Below are 25927 nucleotides of genomic sequence, written 5' to 3'. Positions count from 1 at the left end.
GTGCTGGGGATAGGGAGGATGATGGGGCAAGTATAACAGCCGTGGACAGAATGGTAAGTGTGCTGGGGATAGGGAGGATGATGGGGCAAGTATAACAGCTAGAGGACAGAATGGTAAGTGTGCTGGGGATAGGGATGATGATGGGGCAAGTATAACAGCCAGAGGACAGAATGGTAAGTGTGCTGGGGATAGGAAGGATGATGGGGCAAGTATAACAGCTAGAGGACAGAATGGTAAGTGTGCTGGGGATAGGGAGGATGATGGGGCAAGTATAACAGCCAGAGGACAGAATGGTAAGTGTGCTGGGGATAGGGAGGATGATGGGGCAAGTATAACAGCTAGAGGACAGAATGGTAAGTGTGCTGGGGATAGGGAGGATGATGGGGCAAGTATAACAGCTAGAGGACAGAATGGTAAGTGTGCTGGGGATAGGGAGGATGATGGGGTGAGAGTAACAGCCAGAGGACAGAATGGTAAGTGTGCTGGGGATAGGGAGGATGATGGGGTGAGAGTAACAGCCAGAGGACAGAATGGTAAGTGTGCTGGGGATAGGGAGGATGATGGGGTGAGAGTAACAGCCAGAGGACAGAATGGTAAGTGTGCTGGGGATAGGGAGGATGATGGGGTGAGAACAAGAGCCAGAGCTGCTGTTCATTTATTTTACAGGCTGCTGAGGAACAATGCGGAATGCAAAGGTTATGACAGGTCCACAAATTCAGGCAACTAAAGCAGGCCATAAACCAGCAGAAATAAGTTTTATTTTTTTCAGGACCTTAGTTTGAGTTTTGAATGGAGTCAAATGGACAATTGTTTTTGGCCGTACAAAAAAACAAACAAATTGGAGAAGGATGGAAATTTTTTCCCCAAATGAACAAAATTTTAACTGTGAATTTCATATGGTAAACTCCATTCATTCCAAAAATCAAATGCTAAAATAAAACAAAAAAATTGAACAACATTCGTCAAGTCCCTGATGGCATTATCAAATGCTCTGACAAGATTTATTAAAACAACATTCACACAAAAACCTACCAGCTTAAGCATCTGGGGTCGCTTTTGTTTACTGTACTTTCTATGAAATTCTTTAAATTTGTAATACCTCATATTTACCTAAGCAAAATAACACTTTTCTGTAGCCTTGATCATAATGAAAGAAATAAAATATATTGGATAAAGCCACAACACATCAGCGCTGAACACTGAAAAATGGCCTGGCCAGGTAGGGGATCTAAACACCTGGTCTTCAAGCAGTTAAAAAAAGGGAAGGTGTCTCTTGCGTTACCCAATCAAAATGTTTCTTTCATTTTCAGCCTTGAATTGGCTACTGTTCTTTGTTGTATTCGATACATAGTACATTGCTTTAAATAATCTGTAGTGAAAGGTATTCTTTAAACAATCCCTGTAGAGTCAGCTGCCTGACAGAATGTACTATAAGGTGATAGAAAGCAGCAGCCAGCTGACACATGTGCTTCTGTCTGACCCTCCCGTGCCCTGTCAGATAGGTGAAAGAAAGCTGGAGAGAAGCGGCAGGAATGGAGCGGAAATCTGGACAGTTGAAAGGATTGAGAAGCTTTAGATAAGAGGGGATGTGGAAATCGGAAAAGCGATAGATCACAGAGAAGAAAAAAACACTATAGAGGAAGAATTAAGGAGTCATTTGGAAGAGATATGGAACAGGATTTAAAATGCCAGTATTCAGAAAAAAAAGGCACTTTGAAAGGACCATGTACCTAAAACATGAAATAGCCGCACCTGTACCAGATATCTATCAGTTTGTAGTGCAGCCAGGTGTCTTATGTTAGCTGCCATTTTAGGCTAAAAGGGGCTTAAAGTGACAATCGGCAGTGTTCCTCTGAGAGGCTACCGGACAGGAAGTCAGCTGTGCCTGGGCAAATATTGCTCCCCACTATGCCATTGTTATTTTAAATGTAGAGAAATCTGCCAATTTTGCGTTTGTATTTATGATTTTTATTAAATTAGCATAAACCAACATGTTTGTGTTTTTTGTATTTCAAAACAACTCTGTGGCCAGAAAAAAAAAAAAGAATAAAAGCTACCCTGAAGAAGAATTAGAATACCATCCAGGCCAGATCGTGGTGACTCCCAATATTTGTTCTCTTGAAAAGTTACGCCGCTGAAAGATCTTCAGCATCCAACACACTTCTGGTTGTGTCAGAAGTCTGTGTCCTCCGCTGCGTCCTATGGTTCCCGCCGGCCTTTCCGTCACTACTGTGACCCTGCAGAGCTATAGTGATGTAACGGCCAAAGAGAGGAACCAGCAAATACAGCAATGGATGCCGGCGTTCTACATACCTGGAAAGGTTTCAGACAGCAAAAAGACTCCCAGAGAGCCAAGACTGGCGTCACAATCAGTCAGACTGATATTATAACACTTCTTTTTTTTAAAGATTTCTGGCAACCTTTTCACTTTACAGTATATATCAGGGTAAAATTCAAGTAGAACCAAAGCCAAATCTTTTAGTTTTGGATAGCTTAAGGGAGGGTTCATTTTTTTGGTAAAATTAGGTACCTCGGCTTATATTCGGGACGGCTTATACTCGAGTATATACGGTAATCGATTTTGAAAATAATCCTTAGCTGCAGCTCTAGTTCATAGCCCGTCATGTTTTTTTTTTGCCATCTGTGTACCATTGGGGAGATTTCCTTTCACTTGTTTGATACGCAACAAGCGAGGGGAAATCACCAAGTGTTAACAGGGTCACCAGAACTAGTGTCCCCATTGGAAGATTATTCATTATTCCTGTTCTGATGACAACCCAAATTTGGGATTTTCTTTCATTTTCAGTGATCAGGGTCACCAAGACCAAATAGAGAGGGTGAATCTCGATAACAGGGACACAGACTGCAATAAAAATCCTGAAAGGGGTTCTAATCACTCTCCACTCCATCCAAAACTAAAGTGTGCAGAGGACAGCGCTCAATGTCTGACAAGATCAATTATTTTTTCACTTATCAAATCATATATAACAAAACTCTCTCAGTGGTATATTTAATAGACCAAAAGACAGCAGGAGAGGCTCATTGTTAGGGGCTGATTTATAAATGCCCTGCCCAGCATATAACTGGGTGGATGTTGTTCGCACGGCACTACCGCCACTAGATGGTGCAGAGTACAGGAAATGCATATGTTCCTCAGCGCCATCTAGTGGAGCTAGTGTCATCATGCAAATAGCATTAGCTGGGCAAAACATTTATAAATCATTCTCTAAGTGTTTACATTCACTTTAAATCATGCTGTTATGTTTCTTGGTCTGCTTCTAATATTTGCACTTCCAGATGTTAAAGTGAACCTGTGCTTTGCCTGGACTAGGCAAAGTAAGGTTTGCTTGAAAGCAGTCTAAACAAAACGTCTCTATTTTCTTTACCATGAAAATTATTTTTCATATAAGCTCATCAATGTGTATAAATGCTTTAAAATAAACAAAGCAATAACTTTATTCTGCACTTAGTTTGCAATTACATACATGCACGTGGATGCAGCCATATTTGCCTATTACTAGAGATGCACCAATACAGTTTTTTCTGTATCGGGTATGAATACCGGTATTTATATATACCAGTACTTCCGCTAGTATGGAGCCAGCTTCCCAGAAGCCAGGTGGTGAGTCATTACCCACCGCCCGGCCTGATTGGCCAGGAAGCCTGCTTCATGTTTCCCCGTGGCACTGACGGTCAGAGTAAAACTCCCTCTGACCAGAAATTCCAGCATCAGGGAAGGTATCGCAGCATTTGGGCGAGTACGAGTACTCGCCCAAATACTCGATATCGGCACCTATACTAGTATGGATATATACCTACCTACCTATTACATGTGAAATCTTTGATTTGCAGTGCTACACAATGGTTGTGCTTTACTACCAACTCATTGAAGACAATTACATTCTTGTTAATGTGTCAACAGTTGCTAGGTAGGAAAGTTCTTCTGCGAGGCCGAGACAAATCTGGCCTGCAAATCTTTACACAATGCCAAAAATATGCAAGAGCAAGCATTTAACAATGTGAGAGTAAAAAAAAAAAAAAAAAACCTAAAGTGACCCTGTCATATGGCTGGCACTGACAGAGAGGGATCTGCTGTGAGCCAAACGTTAACTTGTCATGAGAAAAATATGGTAGCTGCTTACTTTCCAAGCCAAACAAACATGCAGGAAGACTGGACACAAATGTTTTTCCGAACACTTGTTCTGCTTCAGTAACTCAAAGTATTGAGGCATGGCAGTCAGGCAACTAGCATCTCCAAAGGAAATCAGCAATGGCGCCCCCTAGATTTCTTTCATGAGAGGTTTCCTTTAACAGTTTAAAATGATCTGGTGACACTAACATCATGGTGTCACTGCCCCCCCCCCAGTGAATTCCCTATAGGAATATATGGAGAAAGCACCCAAGAGAGAAGAACCAAAAAATCCACCTCAAAGCAGAGGCCCAGCATTCTTCCCAGGGAAGAAGAGAAAGAGAAGAACAATGTAGTCATGGACACCAGTAAACACTGAGCAAAAGATCAAACCCAACTCACTTTTTGGTAGAGACTCGCAATGAATCACTCAAATATTGAACTGAATTACAGCAAAGGCAGCGGGGACAATTATAGTGTGGTTGGCTTAATTACTACCAAGTGAGGTCCTATCATGTGTGGATGTAGTCACTTGAATGGCAAATGGCAGGTCAATGTACCCTAAGCACAACATGCAAGGCTTTTTTGGTTTTCACTGTCTGTGCAATGCATTGCTATGTACCAACTACAGAGAACAATGGATTTTCTTCTGTTGCATTCTATGCTGTAAAATGCATCTGGTATGGCCCTCAAGATCATAACCCCAATCAGCTTGAAGTCCAACTCCAAACAATACTTGGAGAGAGTAGGGAATCTATTGAGTTTTTATTTGTGTGTTCTGTTTACTCATTGGGAAGAAACTGCCTTACTTCCTGCCAAGACAGGAATGGTTGAGAAATCCCTCCAGTGGTCAAGTAATAGAAAGTCACTCGCACTTTTTCAGTAAAATGGGGAAGGGGTAGAACTTCTATCAGGTGATTGTTACAGCCCGTATCTTCCTGTCCCGCTGACAACTGTACCCTGCATGTTATGTCCTGGTTTCACAGGAAGAGGAATGATGAAGGGGAAACGAAATCTCCACAAAAGGGATATAGGGACAGCAAGAAAATCTTGATGCAGCGAGGGCATGTGACCCCGCCCAGTGGAAGAGCTCACAGCCCCCTTCAATTGCAATGTGGCTGCAGAGGGTGGAGGAGATTGAATTGATGGAAGACCTGACCTCATCCCTGAGGGACACACAGGACAAATTTGTACGTACGTGGGCAACATGGATCCAGTTTCGAACCACAGAGGAGTACTCCAGGGCACGTTTAACCTGAGTGCGCAGCCCGCCTGACGGGAGAGAATCGCTCCTCATCAGCTACAGGCTGGGGGTGTGCGGGGTTGGGGGAGATGGAGTGTGCTGCTTTCTCTCTCTAGTCTATCTCACTATATATATATATATTTTTTTCTCTTCTGTCCTTTCCTTTGGCTAATGTTTTCCTTTCAGTCTACTCTTTGCAGCAGTACTGCTGCATGTTCTCTGTTCGTTGAGTGGTTGGTGAATGGATGTTCTCACCGGCTACTACATTGTTGTGTTTGTTAAAAATATGAAAAACTCACAAGGTATTGCTGGGGCCCCACAATATATGTTTGAGATTATTGTTGCACTATATCTACTTGATTGCCAATGGTGTGTACTTTCTGTGATTGTAACTGCGGAGGACTCCGCCTATCCTGTACTTGGCTGTATCTGTGGTGTGTGCCTTGCTTGCCTTTATAAATAAAGAATTTGAAAAAAAAAAAAAAAGACAAAAAAAAAAAAGAAATAAATGTTTAACCTTCCACGTCTGGCCATAGCTAAGGAAAAAAAAGTTTATGTTGGAGTTGGGCTTTAAACTAGCAAATAGCAGAAGCAGAACTCACCAGTAAAGCTTGCATTGTGGTTGGGTCTTGTAATGCAGCTATGATGAAACTGAGCTCTATCTCTGCTGGCACAACAGGTATTTTCAAACGTTATCTTCTTGTTTAGTTTGTTCTTCCTATACTGTACATTCATTCCACTGTTAGTAGTTGCTAGCCAATACCTTCCAGCTGTACAGAAAGTTGGTTGCAGTCATCAGATGCATCACCAGACCAGTAAGCAAACAGCTTTCCACCTGCAAGAATATCAGCAAACATCCCTGTAGTCCTTACAGCCTATGATACAAGTGGGCAAACCTCTTCCGTGGTAGGACAAGTGCAACAAGCTCATCAAAAATGTGACAAGTCAAAAGTGCTGCTCATCACTGCAAGCTCCCCGAATATCCAGAGCCAATATTTCTAAAAACTAAAAGAGCACCAAAGAACATCTCCTTTTAATAAATTAGTATAAAATCAAGTAATTAAATGTGTGAAACAAGCTCATCTACAACCTGGTTCCAAAGGGAACCGTTCAGTCTATGGGAATCCAATGATAGTCTCTCAACCCTCTGGTGCTATCATGGGAGGGTAGTGTCCTGGGAAAAGGGGATACTCAACCCAAAGAATAATGCCAGTGCTGTGACACCCATCCCTCCCCCAGCAAGCCCTAAGACTCACTGGGAGTCATGTGCAGAGCCTCAGTGTAAAGGAGGAACAGCTTGAGAAATAATTCAGGAATCCACATGTTCCTAAACACTACGGTTTATTTATAATCAATTCGCAGAGCCATTCACCCTGCGAATCTCTGTTAACCGCTGGAAGACCAGGTGTTTAGACCCTCTTCCTGGCCAGGCCATTTTTCAGTATTCAGCGCTGCGGTAATTTGACTGACATTTATTCCGTCATGCAACGCTGTACTGATATGAATTTTATACCATTTTTTGGGGACAGATAGAGCTTTCTTTTGGTGGTATTTAATCACCACTGAGGGTTTTATTTTTTTACTATATGTCAGAAAATTTACTGAAAATTGACCATAGGCGACACTTTAAAAGCTTTTAAAGCTCATCAGTTTAGTGTTATCAGTGATTGATGGCCCTAAAATGATTGCTCTCACTGCGACGTTCACGGCAATATGTAACGTGTGGCGTAATCGTCGTTTTCGCAGGTATGCGCACCGGACGCATGTTGGCATGCGTGCATGTATGGGTGGGGGCTTTAAAAAATATATTTTTGTTAATTCTTTATGTGTAACTTTAAAAAAAAATTTGGGAAACTATTTTTTTTCCCTATTTTTTTCACTTAACTTTATTGCCATCAAATAGGGGGCTAAGAAACCCCCCTATGTGATAGCAAAAGATGTGGAAGGTCCTCTATATGGAGACATCAGGGGTCTCCAAGACACCTAATGTCACCTATGACCCCCCAAAGAAGCTGATGAAGCACACATCTGCTTCATCTGCTTCTCTCCAGCCTCTGAAGCTGGAGAGTGACACAAGAATGCGGAAGTGATGTAACATAGTGACATGTAACAAGTGATGAATAGAGGCAATAACTAATGTTCTTAGTATAGCTTTTTTTTTTATAGGTTGAATGTAATGTAATACAACATTATGGCCACTAGATGGAGCTGAGGAGCATAGGAATTAGGTTAAAAAACGGCCGGCCTGGAGCTCTCTGAATCTGACTGGGCGTCTTTAGACGTCCGCTCAGCCACGCCCACTCCTATAGAGCCGGGGGATCGCTTGTATGAGCTGCCGGCCTGTGCCTCACCCCCCTCCCTCTGCGCCCCCCTCTCCCGTTGCCACGCTGGTCCCGCTAGATCGTGTACCGACCTCCCTCTGATCCCCTGTGACAGAGGCACTATGCTGGTCCCGGGCTCACATCGGGCACAGTGGAGCACGGGACCAGCGTGACAACGGGAGAGAGGGAAGCGGAGGAAGGGGGGTGAGGCACAGGCCGGCAGCTCATACAAGCGATCCCCCGGCTCTATAGGAGTGGGCGTGGCTGAGCGGACGTCTAAAGACGCCCAGTCAGATTCAGAGAGCTCCAGGCCGGCCGTTTTTTAACCTAATTCCTATGCTCCTCAGCTCCATCTAGTGGCCATAATGTTGTATTACATGACATTCAACCTAAAAAAAAAGCTATACTAAGAACATTAGTTATTGCCTCTATTCACACAGAGTGAACGTTCACAGAGATTGGCTGGCTGAATGGCTGTGCAAATTGTTTATAAGTAGACACCTATAAATCTGTGCTCCTCTGATCTCCTTCAAAACACATCAGACTTTTGTAGCCTCATAGACTTCAATGGGATCGAGTGAAAAATGGATGTACGTGCGTCTTGGCGCATTTGGAGCAGTCTCCCCCTAGCAACATCTACTCAAGCCAGGCTGCATAGGAAGACGGAATGAGCAAGCCAAACCATACTTTATGAGGAAATACTAATAAGGCAGCTGAATTGCTGTATGATCACAGTTACACAATTACAAGAATCACTGCCAGCACCAGAGGGCCTGGAAGGACATTGTCCGTGAGGAACATATGGATTGGGGCGGTTCTAACAAAAGTGTAGCAGTAGCTGCAGCCAAAATAGCATATCATAGCGGATTGCTCAGAAAGCACAACCACACAAACACAGGATAAGCAGGAAGCGGACACAAGAAAGAGACACCTAATGATGTCACAGCAGATGTTGCTGGGCATTGGACTAAACAAAAACGCATAGAAATGCACATTAACAGGCTAAAAAAGTATGAATATGCAGACATACAAGTGAATGGAGACTAAAAGTTGGCCAGACATGTTACACTGCGATTGTATAACCTCTTTTAGATTTACCAACAAGTGTGTCTCTTGTTGCCTGTCGGGACGGATATTGGTTGATCTATCATTTACAGAGGACTTTGGTCTACATAGTTATTGGTTACGGAGATTGCTTCTACTATTTCTGTACAATCTATAGCATGTGTGGCCAACTAATGAGCAGACATACACCACCTTGCATCAATGGAGCATCGCGACACTCCAAGTTCTTCTCTCCAGCATGAGCAGAAGATGTGCATCTGTGGGGAAGGTCTCCTTTTTCCTCTTCTACATAGAATATGTAATTATTGGAAAGTTGTTGCGTAGAGACAGGAAAATCTCTAATGACAATCATTTATAAGCACCGGAATAGCTCATAACCACATTCTTGTAAACACTTCATGACCCACTAATTGTCCGATTGTGAGTAATGCTCTAATTACTTGCTTCCGATGCCATTATCTGACTATGTATGAGCACTTGAAGGTAATATTGAGCAGCTGACTAGATACCCATCATAGAATAAAGAAGGCTCTGCATCAGTTTGTGGTATGTGTTGCTACGGTCCAGTTCAGGAGAAACTTTGCTGAAAATCTGCAAATGTCACTTCCATCTAATCTGCAAAATACTGTTAACAGAGTGACAACTTCCTGTACTTTACCTATTATAAAGTGTAGGAAGTAAAGTTCCTTAAAGTGGAACTGAAGCCATAACTTTTTTTTTTTTCCGCTTTGGATAAAGTGGAGAAGGATTAGAATACTTGTCAGCTTTTTATTGATGCCTGTGTCCCCGATTTGTCCTGGTAAATTGTTATCACTGAAAGCGAAAGAATATCCCAAATATTGTGTTGTCATCAGAACAGGAATAGATGGAAAACCTTCCAATGGGCACACTAGGCCTGGCCACCAGGAATTTCCCTCTTTTTTCACTTCCTCTTGGGACTATCAGACAGGAAGTAAAGAGAAATCCCCCAATGGAACATAGATGGGAAAAAAGCGGACAAGAGTTATAACTAGGGATGCACTGATACCGATACTAGTATCGGTTCCGATACAAAGTATTTGGGCGAGTACTCGTACTCGCCCAAATGCTCCGATGCCTAGCTCGATACCCAAGTTTCCGGTATCAGGAAGCTGGGCAGCAAGTCATTAAATGCTGCCTGGCTTTCCGATTGCCCGGGAAGCTGGCTCCATGCTCCCTCATCACTTGGTCAGGAAGCCGAGCGCCCCACTGCCAGGCTTCCTGATTGGTCGAGAAGCTGGCCAATCAGGAAGCCAGGTGGCTAGTCATTACCTGCCCACCGGCTTCCTGATTGGCCAGAAAGCTGGCTGCATGCTACCTCATCACCTGGTGATGAGGGAGCATGGAGACGGCTTACCTGCTAATCGGAAAGACTGATGGCGAGTCATTACACGCCGCCTGGCTTCCTTAATGGGACTCCCGGTATCAGTATTCGGTATCGGCAAGTACCAAAAAAAATATTTGTACTCGATACCGAAAAACTGGTATCAGTGCATCCCTAGTTATAACCCTTGCTTACTCTATCCGAAACTAAAAAAAAATTTTGGCTTCAGTTTCACTTTAAAAAGGAGAATTATGAGGCGAGTGAAAATCACTCAGCCTCATAGTTCTAGCCGACCTGTGACAATGAAAAACTGTCACACGTTGGCTCAATAGATCGGGAAGTAAGCGAACACATATCATCGCTCACTCACTTCTCGATCTATCCCTGCAGAGAGCCGTGACAGTCACTCACGGCTCCCTGCAGGGATTCCCCCCTCCCCTGTCCGATCCTCCAGCGCTGACTGGCAGAACGGACGGACACAGCTGGCTCTGCCTCTAGATAGGCAGAGCCAGCTGTCAATCCCGCAGCTGGGCGGATCGACAGTAATGTCGGGATCTGTCAAGGCTGCGGCGTCTCAGTATACCGGGAGCTGTAGCTCGCGGTATACTGAGCTTAGGGTGACGGGAGGATGCTATTTTGTGTCCTCACGTTACGTTTAGGAGAACTATGGGGGAAAGCCCTAACCCCATAGTTCTCCTTTAACTTTACCTATAGTGCACTTAGGCCTCATTCACACAAGAAATTGAACACAAGCGATTAGATACATTTATCTGCATTTAGAAAGCTTTTCATTTTAAAATGATTTCTTAATGGATTCATTCACATGTTGTGATTACATGCGTTCAACAATGATCCCTTTATCTGCATTTAGGAAAAATAGAAGTCTGGTGTGTCTAGGATCCGAATGCATGTAAACACGCCTAAACCTATTTTAAAGTAGGAACAGCTAAATGCAGGAAAAAGTGATCTGGGAAGCGTAGAAATTGTTTTTACTTCCCAGATAATTCTTCCTGCGTTTATAAACACTAAAAGTAGGCAGTCATTCCTAAAGTGACACTAAACTTAAGAATTAAATCTTAAAAATGCATTTAAGTACCTTAACTGTTAACAGAAATGTATCTTATTTGTGTATCACTCGGCTGTAGAACCTCAAATCATCTCTGAATTGGTGCTGACACTGTCCTTCCTTCTGGAGGGTGGCTACTGGTTTTCTCCATGGTCCCTGTGTGTGTTGTAAAGTAGCCACCGCTCCAAGCTCACTCTATTGATGGACTACAATCTCATGTTTAGTTTTCTAATTTGTATTGAGATTGTAGTCAATCACAGGAGCGAGCTTGGAGCGGTGACTACTTTACAACACACAGGGACCATGGGGACAAAAGTAGCCCCCCTCCAGAAGGAACCACAGTGTCAGAACCAATTCAGAGATGATTTGAGGATCTACAGCCGAGTGATACACAAATAAGATAAATTTTTGTTAACATTAAAAGGTACTTGAATGCATTTTTAAGATTTAACTCCTACGTGTCACTGTAACAAGTCATTTTATGCAATGCTCAGTAAAGCATCTGTATTCTTGCCATGACACGCTGCACCCATCACTTCCTAGAATCAGGGTTGCTTGTTACAAGTTGGTGCCAGCCTACGGGAGTCTATCCACTCTCTGCAGGAAGGGTTATTGCACTCTGCAGTCTATTAAATCAGTGCACAAACGTATTCCATTTACCGCCAACTGAATACCTGACATTGTCTCAATGGTGTTTGAAGACCAACATATGCTATCTATGCTAAAGACAGGCCAAGCTATACCTCAGGTTCCTGGGACCCACCTGGAAACATTTCTTCTACTCTTCAAAATCATTTATTACTGACATCCGTGCCTGAAGGTTCTGCTCAGTGCTGGCTAATAAAGCCCATGTAGACTGCTTGGCACATTACCTGAAGAGTTCAAGGAGCATTATAGGAAGCATCTAAAAAAAAAGTAAATTCTAAAGAAACCAAACACAGAAGCATGGTAAGTACAGAGCTCCAAGGGCACCACTCCAATGACTTGGCACACTCCCACCCCATACATCTATATAATGAGCTCATCACTTGTTCACAATGCCTGCCAAAGGCTTCCATATGTCAGGGACAGAAAGAGCCAAATAGCTCGATATACAAGAGTATTAGACGGAAACAGGACAGAAAATGGGAACGGTCACCGCTGACTTGTCTTTGAGGGTTTGTTTACAGAAGCCGTAATTGGTGTTTTTCAGCAACTCAACAATGCCAGCCACCGCTAGGGTATATAGGAAAATATTGGTGGGGGTAAAGAGGGTGACCTTGCCCTTTAAAATGTCCCTACTCTAGCCAAAGTAAAAAAGAAAAATGTTGGCTGTATATACTCTTTGGGACCGATTTGGGGGGCCACCATTACAGCTGCTACATGGAGCTAGAGGAGCACAAGAAATTCCTAGACGCCTCTATCTCCATCTAGAGACTGTAATGGCAATCGCCGAGCTATACACAGAGTGAACCCTTTTAGGGCTGCAACCAACTAATCGATTAATCGATAAGGAGAATATCAGCTATATTGAGATTGTCAACTATTCTCATTATCGATTAGTTGGTTGGATCGCCTAGCTCTCTCCTCCACGCTGGAAAGAGGGCACAGCAAGCAGTGGGCGGGTGCAATAGCCAGCCTGCTATTGGCTATTGTAATTTGAAATGGCCAATAGCAGGCTGGCTATTGCACCAGCCCACTACTTGCTGTATTTACATTCAGCTGCCATCTGCGGAATCTTGCCACTGGCAGCTGTCATTCCCTGGCTGAAACTATTTAAGCGCCATGTATTTACAATACAATACAAATTATAAAAAGGTGCAAAAAAGTCATTTTCAGTTTGGGCCTGAGAAATTCTGCTGTGGGAGGTGCGTCGCAGTGCCATTCATTTCATCGGTACCCCAAACGCACCTCCCTCCCACAGTGTGATCGCCCACAAGGAAATGCACGGTACCGCAATGCCGTGCATTCCAGTGCAGTGCATGCAGTTTTATTCTGAAGAAAACTTTATGTTGGTAACACTGCATTTGTGCAAATTGAGCCACCAACACCATGCGCCGCTGCTCCACCTCCCTGAAGCCTCGGACCGATCGACGGGGAAACAGACTTGGGGAATTAGGCGTCCACCACCCGAAGGAGAAAGGACCACCCAAAGATAAAGGGGACCCCTCTGACCCGCAGCAAGGCCGCCGGACTCCGAAGACCAGCAGCAGAGCTACGCAGAGGGGGGACCAGCGGCCTCAAGACCGACCGGACCAAGACTACTCCTGGAGGTAGGAAACACAAAAAACTGGGGTACGATGGGATGGGAGGGTATTTAACCTTTTTTGACTTTGTGTTTCCTATAGTAGGAGGAGCCAATATCTCTCAGGTTGCTGGCCTGGAAGATGATTGGAGAAATCTATATCATTTGTTTTATCTGATTAAAAGGAGAACTATGAGGTGAGTGCTTTTCACTCACCTCATAGTTCTAGCCGACCTGTGACAATGAGACTGTCACAGGTCGGCTCAGTAGATCGGGAGGTGAGCGAACACATGCCGGTGTTCGCTCACTTCTCGATCCTGTCACGGCTCTCTGCTGGCGGAACAGACGGGGGAGGGGTGGGTACAGCTGGCTCTGCCTCCAGATAGGCAGAGCCAGCTGTCACTCATGCAGCTGGGCGGATCTCGACATCGATGTCGGGATCCGCTCCAGCTGCGGCGTCTCAGTATACCGCGAGCTATACTGAGCTTAGCGTGACGGGAGGACGCTAGTTTGTGTCCTCCCGTTACCCTTAGGAGAACTATGGGGAAAAGCCCTGACCCCATAGTTCTCCTTTAATCACAAAATAAAAATCGGCCAACTAATCGATTATGAAAATAATTATTAGTTGCAGCACTAAATCCTTTATGCATCGGCCCCTTTAATTAGCAAGGCCAGATTACCACCACCCTCCTTTTCTATCATTGAAGGTGTACAACCCAAAGCAACAAGGATCTCCTCTCCTACACAGAATATTTTGTTGTTTTGCTAAAACTCCAACACCTGTGAACACTAATTCCTGCTGAACTGGTCAAAAATTGAATATTACCAGATAAACAGAATATTACCGGATATTGAGTTCTTATAGGTATATTAAGCACCAGAGATTGCTGATCCAATGTCAACTTTTTACTCAACCTTTTTTGAAAGAGTCACATGAAAAATTCTCGCCTTAACAGTGTCTGCACCCAATCAGCTGCAATAACTGTGGGTATTCTATATAGGGTATTCTAACAGCCACAAGCACCAGTGTTCTGTCAAAAGCTCCGACTCATCAAGATCTCCGACTGGGGATGTCACATCTGTTGACTTGCCAGTAGGAGATTTAGACCAGATGGCGCTGGTGCACGTGCACCAGCCGTGCCGCTGTCAATCCTCATCGAACTCCCTTCACTGAGCCTGCGCGGCTTCGTAATCCCCATCAAGTTCTCCAACCCCCTACGCAGTCACCAAACAGCAGAATCAACTCCTCCAAGCGTTGGTGCACGCCCATCTGATGGCACAACATGCTAAGAGATTATATGATTTGCCATTCGGTGGGCGCGCTTTTGGGTGACCACACAGGCGCACTGACAGGGTCGGAGAACTTGATGGGGATCGCAAAGCCGCGCAAGCAGAGTGGCGGGAGCTCTATAACCCGCACTAGCGCCATCTGGTCTAAATCTGTTACTAGCGAGTCACCGGATGTGACGTCAGCAGTCAGAGATCGGCTGTCAATGTACAATAGCCTGGAAGGGGAGATTTCTTCATCTGCGCTGTTTAGCATGGATGGGGGGGAGACGTGATTTCTCTCATTCAGCCCGTGGGACTGAACAAGAAAAAGCCTGAGGTTTATGTAAACACAAGACGTGTCTATTTGCTGAAATCTCATTGGCTACTTCAATGGACTGGAAGAAAAGAGGTTTAACCTTTACATAGGGAAAATGTGAAAATGTGGAATAGACTCCCCCAGGAGCTAGTTCTAGCTAACTCAGTTAATCGTTTCAAAAAACATCTGGATGTATTCCTAAATGCACCGAATATTACCGGATATTGAGTTCTTATAGGTATATTAACCACCAGGGGATTGCTGATCCAGGGAATATCAGATTGCCTTTTGGGATCAGGTAGGATTTTTACCCCCCCAACCTGTGGGAGCAAATTGAACCGTGCTTTATGGGGGGGGGGGTTTGCCTTCCTCTGGATCAATGGTGGGTAACTGTGGGCATAGTGCTCTGTTTTAGGTTTTACTCTCTTATCTCTATAGGTGGAACTCGATGGACTTGTGTATTTTTTTCAACCTATGTAAAAGGAAAGATGCATCTAAAAGCATATACATGTAAACGCACGTGAACACACGTCATGTTACGCATCTAGGAGCATAAAAACGTATCAAGCCCGACAGATCTCTGCATGAAAGTGGGCAGTGTGAATGAGGCCTTGGGGCCTGGTCACACTATAGCGTTGCAGTAAATGCGCCAGATCATGCTGGTGCTCTACGCTGCCATTTGAATTGCATCCCAATGTAAAATGTTGGGGGCATGTGCTACTGCACTAAACATAGTAATGTAGTGCGGGCATGGTACGGCATGTTATTGTGGTAGCATGCCAACTGTGAGGTGCTTTGGGCTGCGATTCAAGTGAATAGCAAGGAAGCACACGTGACATACAGTGCACCATGCATTGAGTGCCATGCTATGATGTGTTCAGGCCCCTGGTGCCAGGTGCATTTATCCCTCTTGTGCAGGAGGCAAGATGGATGGATGGATGAATGAATGCTCATGTGGGTGAATGAATGAGCCAGTAAATAAATGAACAGGACACAATATCAGTGCAACTAAAACTTTTCCCAACATCATCACCTCTAAGCCTGCAGCATCTGCCAATCAGAAGTGCCAGAAAGCATTCCATCTACAAAGCAGTGACAATGTATCCAGTCCAGCGGATGTCACCGTGTCTGGAGGTCACAGCCCCCCCACATCCCCGGGTCCCCGGTGCCATTTACCTGCTCCACCCCCAGGAACTGGTAGAAGTTTTGCTGGATCTCCTCCACCAAGTCAAAGAGCTCCATGTCGCCGCTGTCCCAGGCCCCCGCGGGTGACAGCTGTGAGCAGCACATGATGAGCCCGGACAGGAGGAGGCGAGCACCGATCATCCTGCTGCAGTGATACCGGGAGGGAGGCCCCGGAGCCGCTACAATCCTCCCCTCCTCCTCCTACTTCCAGCAGACGTGGCTGCCAGGCCTTGCTAGCACCGCTTACAAGTTGGGCAGCAGGAGCCCAGCATGGGAGGCGGAGGCGACAACGTCACATCTGCTAAGCCGGAGTCATTCACAGTCGGTGCAGCCCGAGCTGACAGCACATAGGAGAAAGGGTCCCCGGCTGGGCGGGCTGGAGGAGGGGAAGGTTGTACAGAGTTTAGTAAAGGGATGTGACGTCAGGAGAGAGGCAGCTTTGCTCCAACTAGGAGATCGGCACCGGAGAGGATTACAGCGGGACTGAGGGATTCTCCTAGTCGGAGACGTCCGGCTGCATTGCAGTGGAAGTGGAAGGAGACTTGCACTACAGTCTAGAGGTGCAGCAGGCTGGGGAGGGGGCGGAGCTAACAGCTGGTTAAGGATATATCAGGTGGATGGTAGGTCCTGAGCTGGCAGCTTGTGATCAGTAGGATGGTGATTGGTCTGCTCACACTGGATCTGTTGCGTTACGATCTGTTTTTCAACGGATGGGCACCGAAAAATGAACGGGGCCAGTTCACGCTGCTCCATTATGTTGCGCTTAAAAAAAAGTAGAACAGGCACTACTATTTTCTAGGGATGCACCAATACCGGTTTTTCGGTATCGAGTACCGATATATATATTTCCGGTGCATACCAATACCACAAGTCCCATTAGGGAAGCCAGGCGGCGTGTAATGACTCACCTCCCGGCTTCCTGATTAGCAGTGAAGCCGTCTCCATCCCAGATAGCAAGGATAACTTGCCACAAACTTGTGGCAGGGTTAAAATGTAATTCTTGTTAACTTGCTGCACATATTCCTGGCAAGTTGTAGACTTGCAGCACAAGTTCTAGGTGTCACTTTTTGAATTTGTAGCAAATTTGCTTGGCAAGAGTCCTGCAAGTCTTAGCAAGAGCTCTGCAGGTGTACAGCACTTTTGCAAAGCACGTTGATCTGGAGGCTTGCAATGCAGACTTGCTGTAATTGTGCAACAAAATTGTGAAGCTAAAAAGTCTGCAATAGTCTAGCAAGTCATTTTCAAACTTGCAGCTCAATTGCTTGCTATCTGGGTTGCTCCCTCATCATCAGGAAGACGGGGGGCGGGTAATGACTCGCTGCCTGGCTTCCTGATTGGCCAGCTTCTTGACAAATCATGAAGCTAAGCAGCGAGTCATTACTCGCTGCCTGGCTTCCTGATTGGACGGCTCCTTTGTGACGATGGAGCCAGCTTCCTGATACCGGAAGGTAGGGTATCGGGCTAGGCATCGGAGCCTTTGGGCGAGTACTCACCCAAATATTTGGCATCAGCACTGATACTAGTATCGTCACATCCCTACTTTTTTTCAACCACAATGCATGTTACTGCGGCACCGCAGGTTGTAGCAAGGTCGTCACAGTGTGCATTTAGGGTGCCATTTAAATGAATGACCAGGCGGGAGGTGCCTTGCACGGAACTCTGGGGTTAAAGGTGCATTCACACCAAAATCGGAAGGAAATTGCGGAGGGTCCGTTGACTTGCAATTGTACCTTCTGATTTCCTTCCGATCTGTTGCGTTGCAATACGGATGCTAACGATAATACGAAATCACCTGCACTCCATACAGCGTACAGACCTTGATGAAAGGCTGGTGCTTGAAGTGACAACACGGATGGCGCCGTGTCAGATGCAGTCCATAAAAGAAGTCACCAGCACTCGATATGTGCAAGAAGTAAAGCACTTTTTATTAAATTGTCGCATGCGTCATACAGCCAACGTTTCGGGGCCACGCAGGGTCCCTTCTTCTGGGTTCGACATAGTGACAACAAGTATGCAACATCGGCTTTAAATAGTGAGACCACACAGAATACACCACAGAACCTCCCTAGAAGAAGGGACCCTGCGTGGCCCCGAAACACCTGCTGACATCTATTATGGATGCTAACGCGAGGGCACAGAAAATTGAATGCGGCCAGTTCACACTGGATCTGTTGCATTAGGTTGTGCCGAAAAGAAGTACTGCACGTTCTACTTTTTTTTTTCAGCACAATGTAACAGCCGTGTGAACTGGCCCCATTCGTACTTACTCATTTGTTGAAAAACGGATCCAGTTTGAACAGGCTAATCACCATCCTGTAGATGCGTTGGTGGTACCATGTTTTAATCACATAGAACAATGCAATTGGGGCCCTAAAGCTGAACTCTGGGTGCAAAAGAAATCCTTTAAGTATAATAGTCAATAACCACAAAGGATATAAATTCACTTTGTGTGCAACAAATTATTTTGTAAACCCAGATATTGCTCTATAAACATAGCTGTGACATCATCACTGTGCTGTACATAGTCTGCGCAGAGAACACAGCTGTAGGAGGGACCCAGCAGGCCTCGCGCAGTACAGGCTGACCGCAAAGAATTACAGGAGGGGGCGGAGACAAGACCAGTCTCCTTGCACAAGGAACTGTGAGGGGAGCTTGCAGGAAGCTCCCCTCACAGAGGCAAAGTACCAGAGTTCTTTCATGCTGCACTGTTCTGGAAGAAGTACTCAAAGCACTCCGAGAGAGAATACACATGACTCTTGTATTTAGTCCATATTTGTTGATCTGGCAGTTATAAGCTTTAACTTCGAATAGGAGTCAGTTGGGGAAGCAGCCCAGTGACCGTTTTACTCTCCTGCTTCAAAGCTGATAGGACGGCATATTTATTTTCTGACATGCGTGCTCTGTTGGAGAAGCTGGAGCAGGGAATATATAAGTTGGGGTGAGAGTCCACTGGCAGCTTGGAAGGCTCCCTTCACTTCTGCTTTGCCTTTGGTAGCGGGGAGTGACACTTCACTTGGTCAGTTGGGCAAACGGGTGCTTACACCCAAAGTGGGGCCCAGACCAACAGGATTGACTAGTTTGGATATTGGGTGTTGAGGAGCCTACAAAGAAAATGGGAGAAAGTTGTTAAGAATACCATACCGATCTCTGACACAGCAAACATCAGCATATACGTTTGCTTAGAGGTCCCACTTGTGGCACATGTAAAACAGGAGATAAAAAACAATGGGAGTTTATAGATGTATGTACATTTCTACCACCTGAAAGTTTTGCTATTGGAAAACGGGAGAAAGGTAAAGAAGGAAGAGGAAAAGATAGGTGCAGGTATAGGTTGATGCCATGTACCTTCTATAACTGGCTACAGGCCTTCCCTATTTTGGGGAGCATCATTGACAGGGCGTGAAAAATCCGCTCGTCTGTGACAAGAGGACGGTGGAGCCCGACGGGAGCTTTACAGTCAAGCGATCGGGCGTCTCTATAGGCGCTCGATCGCTTGTATCAGCAACTGCCGTTGCCGGTCCCGAGATCCGCTGTGCCTGATGCAGCCGAGACCGGCACGGCTCTGTGACAGGAGATCAAAGGGAGTTCAGTATACGAACTCCCTTTGATCTCCTCTCCAGTCCCTGAATGCAGGAAGTGATGTATATTACATCACTTCCTGCATTCAGTGTCACTCTCCAGCTAGAGAAGCTGATGAAGCCGATCTCTGCTTCATCAGCTTCTCTGGGGGTCCCTAGGTGACATTAAGGGTCTTCGAGACCCCTGATGTCTCCATAAAGAGGACCTGTCATGTAAATTGGCTATCACATAAGGGGCTTCTTAGCCCCCCATGTAATAGCAATAAAGTTGTGTGTAAAAAAAAAAAAGTAATACAAAAATTAAAGAATCATTAAAAAAATAAAGCATAAACATTTTTTTCAAAAGAAAAACATTTTTTAAGTCCCCGCCCCCCACATACACACACAGATATGCGTCCGGTGCGCCTACGTACGAAGACGATTGTGCCTATTGTGCCGCACATGTTACATATCGCTGCAAACGTCGGAGTGAGAGCAATAATTTTAGAGCCATTAAGGCTGGGTTCGCACCTGGGCGTTTTACAGCACTGATTGACGCGCTGTAAAACGCCCAGCAAGTGAAATCCCATTATTTCCTACGGGCATGGTTCCCACCTGGGCGCATTTCAGCGTGTCGGAACGCGCTGAAAAACACCCTACACCCAAAGAAGTACAGGAGCTTCTATGGGGCTTATTTCCGCGCGTATCCATTAGGATACAGCCGGATAGCCCTCGTAAAACGCGCGTTTGATGCGCGTTTTGTGGACCACAAATCGGGGTAGAAACGCGCATCATACGTGCATATTTCGATCACCTAGGTGGGAACCCAGCCTAAAGGAGAACTACCGGTATGAGGTGAGTGCTTTTCACTCACCTCATAGTTCTAGCTGACCTGTGACAATGAGACTGTCACAGGTCGGCTCAGTAGATCGGGAAGTGAGCAAACACATACCAGCACTCGCTCAACTTCTCGATCCTGTCACAGCATAGAGCCGTAAAAGGGGAGGGACTGGATTCCCCCCTTCGATCCTCCAACGCTGACTGGCGGAACGGATGGGGGAGGGGGCGGGTACAGCAAGCTCTGCCTCTATGTAGGCAGAGCCAGCTGTCACTCACGCAGCTGGGCGGATCCAGACATAATTGTCGGGATCCGCTTCAGCTGCGGCGTCTCAGTATACCACGAGCTACAGCTCGCGGTATACTGAGCCTAGGGTGATGGGAGGATGCCAGTTTGTGTCCTCCCGTTACCCTAAGGAGAACTATGGGGAAAAGCCCTAACCCCATAGTTCTCCTTTAATCACCGATAACACTAAACTGATGAACAGTAAAAGCGTTTTAATCATTGCCTATGGGCGTTTTTTGCGATTTTGCGGGCGCACGCAATTTTAAGGCTTGACATGTTTGGTGTCTATTTACCCGACGTGACCCCGACTTTTATGTTTTACTAAAAATATGGGTAAGAATAAATGTTTTATAACATAACGTAGGGAAACTTTTTTTGGGTTTTTTTACATTTATGGTACTTTTTTCATTATATAGTTAAAAAAAATTAACCCCCCCCACCCCAGTGGTGATTATATAACTCCAAAAGAAAGCTCTATCTGTCCCCAAAAATGTTTAACATAAATTGCAAGGCTATAGTCCGGTCATGCTGACTGGTGAAATTTTTGACTGACTGGTGAGACACCATCAAATTTTTCAAGCCCTGATCAGTGGTGATAAAGCACCTGAAAATTGTGCTGGCCTGTTGTGTTACCTGCACACAGTCTAGGAGAATTGACCTTGATGACGGATCATCTTCCAGTTCAGGTACTGAGAAAAATAACTTGCATGGTGTCTAACTGGCCAGGAGATTCTTCATGCCATAATCTTTCACTCACAACTGAATGGGGAAGGGTCTACAGATGCAGCTGCATAGGGTGCCAGATTGTCTTACCTGTACAGTAAACCGTTATATTGCTTGGATGGTGATGCAATGATATATCGGTCAACGAAAGTGCAATTTTCTGGCCGAAATAGCGCTGGATCTGTTCTTTCTCTCCCCGCTGGGCGCTGCTTTGTGTCCCAGCGGGGATGAAAGAAACTGTCACAGGTGGCCGAGTGGATGCGGGAGGAGAGCGCTGTGAGTGGCCGGCGTCTTTCCCCCCCCCCCCCCCGCTCAGCCTCCTGTGACAGATCAGGAGAGCGGTGTGTGGGTGGTGACAGCCAGTGCTGTCACAGGGGGCTGAGCTCCGCTCTCTCAGGATGGAGAGCAGGTACAAGCAGTCAGTGATCAGTGATCGCGGAGTGTTTGTAAATAATTGAGGACAGAGTATGTTTACTATATCCTCAATTATGAATGAATGGGAAGTGGTCTACATCACCTCCTGCTCATTCATGATTGTGGTTATAGCAAACACACTCTGTTCACAAGTTATGAATGATCAGGAACACTCAGTATAGAGGATTCCTGTTCATTGATAACAGGGGCTGCAGAATAAGAGATTGAGGGCTCTGTGTCCTCAATCTCTTTTTCTATTTTAAAAGGAAAATATCAGGGGTCTGTTTAGACCCCTAATATTTCCCCCGAAGCCCCTAAAAGCAAAGTAAAATATAAAAAATTTAAAAGTTTATAAAAAATAAAATATTTTTAAAAATTTAGAATAAAAAACATTTTTGGTTTCGGTTTCACCTGACATTTGTTTTCATTTCGGTTTTGCAGGCTAGATGAATTGGCGGTTGGGAGCCAAGGAGATTTTTGTGCAACGTTCACCCTTATCAGGTGCTACATAAGTAGAAAAGAGTCATCTTATTTTACTTTATTGGTTGGCCTAAGTGTAAGATTTGGGTACCGGACTAAAAGGCCTGCTGGTGTGAGACCGAATGGTAAACTTTCAGAAAAGAAGGGGAGGTTCTGCTTTCAGGGCTTGACATGGAACCAGATGTTACCAAAGCTCACTCAGTCAGACTATGCAGTACACCCACTGATTCTCATTGTGCATGGGAAGCTTGTATTTACCCTATGCACAAAGTAAAAGACAAAGTTGTTGTTGTTGTGAGTCTGGGAGCTTTTTCTGGAAATGTTCATTGGTTGAAGACTTCTTCAATTGTAGTTTTAAGTGGTTGTTAAATACTCTGTAATCAATCACACTAGAATTAAAATCAACAAGGCTGTTTTTATAATGGTTTGGTTGTTGGGTGGGATAGTGATATGACACTGGTTACTTTTGTGTAATGATGTTGGTTTGGAGGTTTTTAATATTCTGCGGAAGGGCCTGGAGGAGGTGATGCGTCTTTGAAGGGATGTGCAGGGTTGGAAACCCTTAAATACTGTTGTGAGCCCTTGACCATGCAAAAAAAAAAAAGAAGTATGGATGTTTTCAGACATCTCATGAGCTTTGTAACTTTAACAGTAAAGTTTATCTCGCTGCGCTGCCTCATGGCACTACTAAGGGGTGACTGCTAAACTGAAAGAATGATGGAACACAACAAATATTTGGAGGACAAAGGAGCAGCCACAACAAGGAAAAAACAGATGGGAGAAAACTCATACCATCAATTGAAGTGGTCAACAAAAGGGTAAAGACCGAAGCCTGGGATACCTAACTGTTCAAATGTTGGGTCTTTGGTTGGTACATAATTTGTTTGTCCACCAGTGAAGAGCTAGGGGTTAAAGTAAAATACCCATGGAAAGGGAGAACTGTAATAAAACAACCCTTCCAATAGTAATTTAAAGGAAGGGAACAGAACCCTCACTGTATAAAGAGGAACCATTTCAGATGAAGGATCCAAAAAAACAAGACTTCTTAAGTCCTGCTTGGAAATAGCGTGGACACTATGATTCCACCAACGCTGTGTAGCATAAGGAGGCAAACATGAGTAGTGACAGATGGAGTAATCAGTTTCCTCCGGAAAAGAGGAATGAAGTGGGAATCAGCTTAAAAGACTAACTCATATATAGACTCCCTTACAACTGGGGAAGCTGCGCATTCCATAGAATCAGACCTAAGCGTAGGAAAATGGATATACTGTCTGAAATCCAGGTTCTGCAACTCAACATGAAAGGCAAAATAGTACTGAGAGACAGTACAAAAATGAAGTGGGTTAAAGGAGCTCCCATCAGATCCACAATCCCAGAAAGGGGATACATGGGACAGAATGCAGCACACTGACAATTTTGAGTAAGGATCAATTAAGCTTTCCATGATGGGTAAGCTAGGAAGACATGGAGCACTAGTGTGGCCATATTAGTGAAGTTGCATATAATCAGTTCCATAGTCAGGGAAAAAACAGGCTTCATTTGCTAAAGGTACTAGCACATACAGTATATTTTATAGTATATGTGAGCTATATGCTGTGCTAGCTCCTTTAGCAAATTTAGCCCTATAGTAAATCTGTGTGGTTTGCCCATGCAGGGCAAAGCAAAAGGTTTATTTAAATTCAGCATGCCCTAACAGCAGGTACTTACTTTTCTTTTGCTCCCACTCAGCCACTGGGAGCAAAGGAAAGCCTTGAGTCATAGCTTACACAAGGATCTGGCCTCTCAGACATATACTAAATAATATACTGATATATCACTCATCCTGACATGCAACGCTTGTAAAGCCTATAGATAGACAATCTTTTTTGACCCCACGTAATGTTCGGGTCAAAACATGTTGTGCCTTTGGTTAACAACAAATGTTCTTATAGTACTCCATGTCTTTGTAATAATTGTCAAAACATGTTACACATTTTGTGGCTTTGGTTCACAACAAATGTGCATATCGTACTCTATGTCTCTGTAATGGTCTTCAAAACATTACAGAAAAACATCCTATTTTAAACTCAGCTGTTATGTAATACCATTGATTATTTTTGTGGTAATGTGTTATGGAAACACTCCTATCATTATCCTGTACTCTGGAAAGTGTTCATACCAAATAAAAAAAAAAGAAAATGTGAAGCCGGTGGACCATCAGCTCATAAAGTGCACCTGTAGTATGCTCAAGCCTATTAAATCAACACCAGCCCAGCAAAGCTGACACAACAAGTAGTCTACTTATCCCTTTCCATGTGTTTAAAGCTTTTTTTAAGAGCTCCCTCCCAAAATCCTTGTGTGACAATTATCCCCAGAGGCATGACTTGTATGTAGAATACACTGCACATGTGCTGGTTGGCAGAATCTAAAGGAAAACACTGCAGAAAACAATATTTGCATGTTTGATTAAGGCCCCTTTCACAAGGGCTTTCCAATCAGGTCCGCCTATCTGTTTTTTAGTTTTTCCGTTTACATCCGGTTACCCTCAGGTCCGAAAAAACAAACGGATCAAAGATTGTTTCACCGGACCTGATCATGCCAAAAGTAAATGTATTCCCATCTGTTTAGATTCGGCTGACATTAAAGGAGAACTATGAGGTGAGTGCTTTTCACTCACCTCATAGTTCTAGCCAACCTGTGACAATGAGACTGTCACAGGTCGGCTCAGTAGATCGGGAGGTGAGCGAACACATACTGGCGTTCGCTCACCTCTCGATCCTGTCACGGCTCTCTGCCGTGACAGGGGAGGGGCTGGATTCCCCGATCCGACAGCGCTGACTGGCGGGAACGGACGGGGAAGGGGGCAGGTACAGCTGGCTCTGCCTCTAGATAGGCAGAGCCAGCTGTCAGTCACGCAGCTGGGCGGATCCCGGCATAATTGTCGGGATCAGCTGCGGCGTCTCAGTATACTGTGAGCAGCAGCTCGCGGTATACTGCGGCGTCTCAGTATACCGTGAGCTACAGCTCGCGGTATACTGAGCCTAGGGTGACTGGAGGACGCCAGTTTGTGTCCTCCCGTTACCCTAAGGAGAACTATGGGGAAAGCCTTAGCCCCATAGTTCTCCTTTAACATGGACAGGGCTTGAAAAATCCGCTGTGATGAGAACACGCCGGAGCCCGAAGAGTATCTTCCCGTCCAGCCGTTGTAATTAAACGGTCGGCCAGGAGCTTTACATTCAAGCGATCGGGCGTCTCTAGAGACGCCCAATCGCTTGTATTAGCAGCAGCTGTAACTGCTGTTGCCGGTCCCGAGATCCACTGGGACCGGCACGCCTGCTCTGTGACAGGAGATCAAAGGGAGTTCGGGGGATTGGTACACGATCTCACTGATCTCTCTGTCCCCGAATGCAGGAAGTGATGTATATTACATCACTTCCGCATTATGCTGTCACTCTCCAGCTTCAGAAGCTGGTGAGGCAGATCTCTGCTTC

General features: G+C 45.1%; 1 protein-coding gene across 2 annotated transcripts in view; it reads right to left on the bottom strand.

Annotated features, from left to right (window-relative positions):
• Positions 1-24278, bottom strand: part of DNAJC1 (DnaJ heat shock protein family (Hsp40) member C1) — a 129210-nt gene extending 104932 nt beyond the window's left edge. For both annotated transcript variants that reach the window (XM_018564069.1, XM_018564075.1), the window contains exons 1-4: positions 24275-24278; positions 18664-18670; positions 16397-16402; positions 16152-16296 (exon numbers count right to left, since the gene is read on the bottom strand). In XM_018564069.1, the coding sequence (XP_018419571.1) occupies positions 16152-16296; positions 16397-16402; positions 18664-18670; positions 24275-24278 (162 nt within the window). The remainder of the gene's footprint in view (positions 1-16151; positions 16297-16396; positions 16403-18663; positions 18671-24274) is intronic.
• Between the last annotated feature and the right edge of the window lie 1649 nt (positions 24279-25927).

Source organism: Nanorana parkeri, unplaced genomic scaffold (assembly GCF_000935625.1).
Source record: "Nanorana parkeri isolate BGI_ZX_2015 unplaced genomic scaffold, ASM93562v1 scaffold23, whole genome shotgun sequence".
Taxonomy (NCBI): Eukaryota; Metazoa; Chordata; class Amphibia; order Anura; family Dicroglossidae; genus Nanorana; species Nanorana parkeri.
Note: the sequence above shows the minus strand (reverse complement) of the source record. Positions and strands in the feature narration are given on the sequence as shown.